A 4,925-nucleotide genomic window follows, 5' to 3' on the forward strand; every position below is an offset into this window, starting at 1 on the left:
CCCCACACACACACACACACAGACACACACACTTCTCTTTTCCCTAGAGTGAGCTCAAAACTCCCTTAGCACAAAGCCAGTAATATAGTGTAGGCTCAATAAACAACACAGAAAGTAGACACATTTAAAAAGGCATCTATCCTTAAAGAAACACTCCCTGTGCCCAAGAATGCTTTTAAATCCTAACACTTCCTGCCAGTTCAGTGTTAATGTTTTCAACTAAACACCGTTCACAGTTGGATTTAATAGAATATAAACGGTGAGATGGGCTAGAGTTGTGGGATTTGAGCCTCTATTGTAGTCTTATATACCCTCCACAACACGATTAGATGAGTTCAAGTAAACCCTTTACTAACAATGGGAATTACTGCTCTATTGGGCACTATATCTCCCTGTATATCCACGATACTCCTTATCTGTCACTGTGGACATATTATCTGGAAAACCTGTAAATATCTAACTATACTCCGTTGTACATAATTAATCTCTATTGTCTAAATAACTGCACAGAATACTGTACTCAACCTGCACTTTGGTATTTAATGCTTCTTTTGGACTTCTGGTTGGATGTCAACTGCATTCATTTGCCCTGTACCTGATGACAATGAAGTTGAATATAATCTCATCAAAACCAGTGTCTTTTTAGCAAAGCAAATGCTACATTACCATCAACTGCTAGAATATAATACGTAACTGAATGGATGAAAGAAAATAATAAAAACAGGTGCTTTTTGGAAATTATGATTTTACTAAGCTTTCTTTTACTGCAGGGCTTTTTTTTCCACTGCAAGGTAAACCAACACTAACATTTATCCCCGCCTTGTTGCCATGGAAGGCTCGGCTCCTCACTTTTACCCATAGCAACTCAGACTCATAGACTGATTAAGTGGCTGTTTGAATATCTGACAAGCCAGGCTGGCAGAAAAGACTGGCTGGCTGCTTGTAGCATGTTTAAAGGGATTATATGGATGGGGAAAATAGCTCATTATGAATTCCCTGTTGAACAAACCCCCATGCTATCGTATTAATAGCAGAAATATGTGTCCAAGACAGGAGAGAAATAAAGTGAGACAGGAAATAATTATGGTTGAAAATGTGGATTATGGCATGACAAAAAGACAGAAAAAATAGTGAAAGAGGGAGCAATGGAGGAATAGAGGTAGGTGAAAGAAAAGGAGCAAAATCCCAGGCCACATGCTCCAGATACTTTGTCAGTGAACAGGGTTCTCCCAATCTGCTCCGTGACCGGCTAAAGATGCCTCTCCAGTTACACTGTTGAGTAGCACGTGCTCCACATTTCCCCATCTAAATGAGCCCAATGTGTCTTTATCAGTGGCTGTACATTCATTTCTTTGTTGTCTAAAAGCCTAGCCAGTCACAGAATCAGAACAATGAAAAGCAATAGAAATAGGCATCAATATTTGAGATGACTGAGAGATGTGTGTAGAATATAATCTCATAATCCCATGACCTCACTGTAACTGCAACACCTATTCCAAAGGCTTTTCTGGACTCTTTGACCATTTGCTAAAAAACTAAACAAAAAAACATGGTTGACTGGAACACTGGGCGGATAGAAAATGAGAGATAAATGGATGGATGGATGAGTGAATGAATGAATGAATTTATCTACACCGACAAAAGAGAAATATTCCTCCTTGTGCGCCGTCTGCTATCACACACCACTTTGTCTTCTGGCGAATTATAAAAAGGTCACATTAAAACACAGTCCTGCAACGGTTTCCCCCCAAAAAGGTACTTTCGGACTGAGCAATACACAGCATATTAGTCCATCATTGGCAGACAATCACAGCACATTGATTTTGAAATCCTCTTTAAGCCTTTTAATGGCCTCTGCTGCCATGCACCGCTCTGTTGTATCCGTACTACTTTATTATTATTCATATGTCACAGGAAAAACCTCATTGCCAGTTGGATACAATCTGGTTTTCAGACCAGATGATAAGCCTGTCTGCAACCAGACAACCCCCCTATCATAGCAGTCAGGCCATCCCTTCGTATGTCCGTGTGTGGCGGCAGAGAAACTGTACGTAGAATGTTTGGAGCTGTCTCCAAAACGGCAAAAACCTTTTGTCCTCTAAAGACGAGCCTAACTTGGTGTAGGTCTGAGTGGGTTGTCTTCCTGCTTCTTGCACTCCTGCCTTTTGGTCTTCGTTAGCCTACTAGGAATTCTCCAAACCTGTTAAGTTGTTGTGTATTCCTCACGCTAGGAATAGAATGTGGGTCACTACCAGCTCAGTACAGGCGACATGAGCTTAGCAACTACTGACGCCAGAAGCTGCATCACAGCTGCAGCCAGGTTAAATTAGAACTGCATGGCTCCCCATGTGTTGCAATTAGGGCTGGGTAATATATTAATATTATATTGACATTGATATGTGAAGCTAGATATCGTCTTAAATGTTGGATATTGTGATATGACATAAGAGTTGTTTTTTCCTGGTTTTAGAGGCTACATGGCAGTCATTTTCTGAACTTAGCAGACTGTTTTTGCTGTTCTAGTATTTGCGTTTACCCGCAGAGTCATTATGTCAACATTTTTGATGATTATTTATCTAAACTCTCATTGTGTAAATATTTTGTGAAAGCATCAGATATCCTGATATTTGATTTTCTACAGATTGCCCAGCTCTAGTCACAATGACCGAGTATAGGGTTTGATGTGTGATTGTGTAGTGACTCTAAAGTTGGCTTCCATTGATGGTTTTACTGGGTCATTATTACATTCAGAGGTCACTACTCCCCCCCCCCCCCCCCCCCCCCCCCCCCCCCCCCCCACACACACACACACACACACACACACACGCCTGACAAGACAGACAACTGGACCGCCCCAGCCAGACTCATCAGTTTCATTCATTTCCCTAACATCCCTTCCTGATAAAGTTTCTCCCTCACTGCCACCTTCACTGTCTGTACAAGTTTGCCATTAGAAGAGACAAGGAAGGAGAGAGGGGGGTGCAACAAGGCTCCCTGCCTAGATAAACCAAAGAGTTCTTAATTTCTGTATTGGAATAATTTTGCTGCTTCCTTGTTTTTGCATTCAAAACAGCTCTCAAACAGCAGCTAAACAATGAATTTAATGACAAAAGTATGATTTACAGTCAGCTATTAATACTTTTATTAAATGAATTCACAGGTGGGCTTTAAAACGACTTCAGCCAATCACAACAGAGAGCAGAGGCTGTCCATTTCATGGTAAGACTATAAAGCTGCATCAGCTGCATTTAGCCTACCTGTGGGTGTGGGGCTGAAGTGAAACCACAAGGTCTTTATTTGACTGTTACTGTCGGACATGGAATCTTTATTTCCTGTCATGTTTACACTTTCTCATTATATAATGTATATATCTCATAAAGTCTTCACTATCTCATCTAGATACTATAGGCTATAGAAGAAGCGAGGCTAGGCCCACATCAGTGACAAAGGGCCTTTCAGTGTTCCTCTATCAACAGTTTGCTTTAGGACTGGACACAGAGCTTCAGGACAAGCCCTACAGCTGGTAAGCTGATTTATTAAGCCATGCAGTAGAAGGGCGGCCTGATCAATACGTTCGATCGGTTTCGAGTCCGGTTATTGTTAGGGTCTTTACCTCACAGTCGTAGAGGTCCGTTAGCTGGTCGATAATCCACTCCTCCAGGTTCAGTCTCTTCCTCAGCTCCTTGCGGTCGTATTTGACGGTTACGCGTCCCTGCTTGCGAACGGGCGTCTCCGGTTCCTCCGTGGTGCCGCCCGGGGTCTGGAAATATACCCGGGGTTGAGGGCTCGTCTCCGGGCTTGTGACAGCAGCCATGGTCGCTCGGGTTGGGAGAAAACAATCTCCCCTGGTGGTGTGGGAGTGTGAAAGCGGCGACGGACAAGCGGTCTGTGGACGTGCTGCTGGATTTTCCGCTCTGGAAAAAAGCCGAGTGATGAACGTGAGACTTGGAATCCCCGGAGAAACAGCGTCGGACCGGATGCTTAGTTGTCCTAACCCGTTCAGAGGGCCATTGGCAGTGTAACCGGCTTATTGGGCTATTTCTGCTTGTAGTGAGACGGGAGGCGAGCAGCAGCAGCGCCGGCCTCAACTCTTCATTCAGTACAAAGAGAAATCACACGTCTCTCTCTCTCGCTCTCTCTCGCTCTCTCTCTCTCTCTCTGTCCCCGCTAGAGGGACGTGCGCGCTCTCTCACTAACTCGAGCGCATCCGACGTAGCGCGACTGCCCCCCCCCCCCACACAGTTCCTCCTCTTTTCTCTGGATTCCTTCTCATATATACACCCCCTCTTCCCCTTAACTCTAACATGTGACCCCCTGGAGCCCATCTGTTCTCATGGTAACACAGTTTAACTCACCTGGCAAGAGAAGAATGTAATATTATGATAAAAATATAATATTTTCAAAGGCCTGTGTTCCTATAATGGTCTATGGTCCAAACATGAACAACTCTCTCACAACTTCAAAATCTAACGTGCTAAAACTCACAAATATGAAGTAACTGCTCCACTGATTTAGGAAACATGTTATATTATAGATGACACTGAGAGTATATGAAATCATTTTCAGTTTTTATTATTATTGAGAACACTATTATAGAATAACGCTCATTGGGTCTAAAAAAAAAAAGAAAACACATGAAATTCATTGTTTATTGAGCAGCTGATCAGCAGTAGACAGACAGGTAGAGAGAGAGACAGGTACACAGAGCTAAAGACAGTCAGTAGGAGACAGACAGGTAGAGAGAGAGACAGGTACACAGAGCTAAAGACAGTCAGTAGGAGACAGACAAGGAGAGAGAGAGACAGGTACACAGAGCTAAAGACAGTCAGTAGGAGACAGACAGTTAGAGAGAGAGACAGGTAGACAAAGCTAAAGACAGTCAGTAGGAGACAGACAAGGAGAGAGAGAGACAGGTACACAGAGCT

General features: G+C 43.2%; 1 protein-coding gene across 1 annotated transcript in view; it reads right to left on the minus strand.

The window, feature by feature from the left end:
* The window catches only part of ppp1r14bb (protein phosphatase 1, regulatory (inhibitor) subunit 14Bb), a 19,549-nt gene extending 15,405 nt beyond the window's left edge, over nucleotides 1-4,144 (minus strand). Inside the window, exon 1 of the mRNA XM_034901306.1 lies at nucleotides 3,614-4,144. Coding sequence (XP_034757197.1) covers nucleotides 3,614-3,814 — 201 coding nt within the window. The 5' untranslated portion in view covers nucleotides 3,815-4,144. The remainder of the gene's footprint in view (nucleotides 1-3,613) is intronic.
* Between the last annotated feature and the right edge of the window lie 781 nt (nucleotides 4,145-4,925).

The sequence above is a fragment of the Etheostoma cragini genome, chromosome 19 (assembly GCF_013103735.1).
Source record: "Etheostoma cragini isolate CJK2018 chromosome 19, CSU_Ecrag_1.0, whole genome shotgun sequence".
Classification (NCBI taxonomy): domain Eukaryota; kingdom Metazoa; phylum Chordata; class Actinopteri; order Perciformes; family Percidae; genus Etheostoma; species Etheostoma cragini.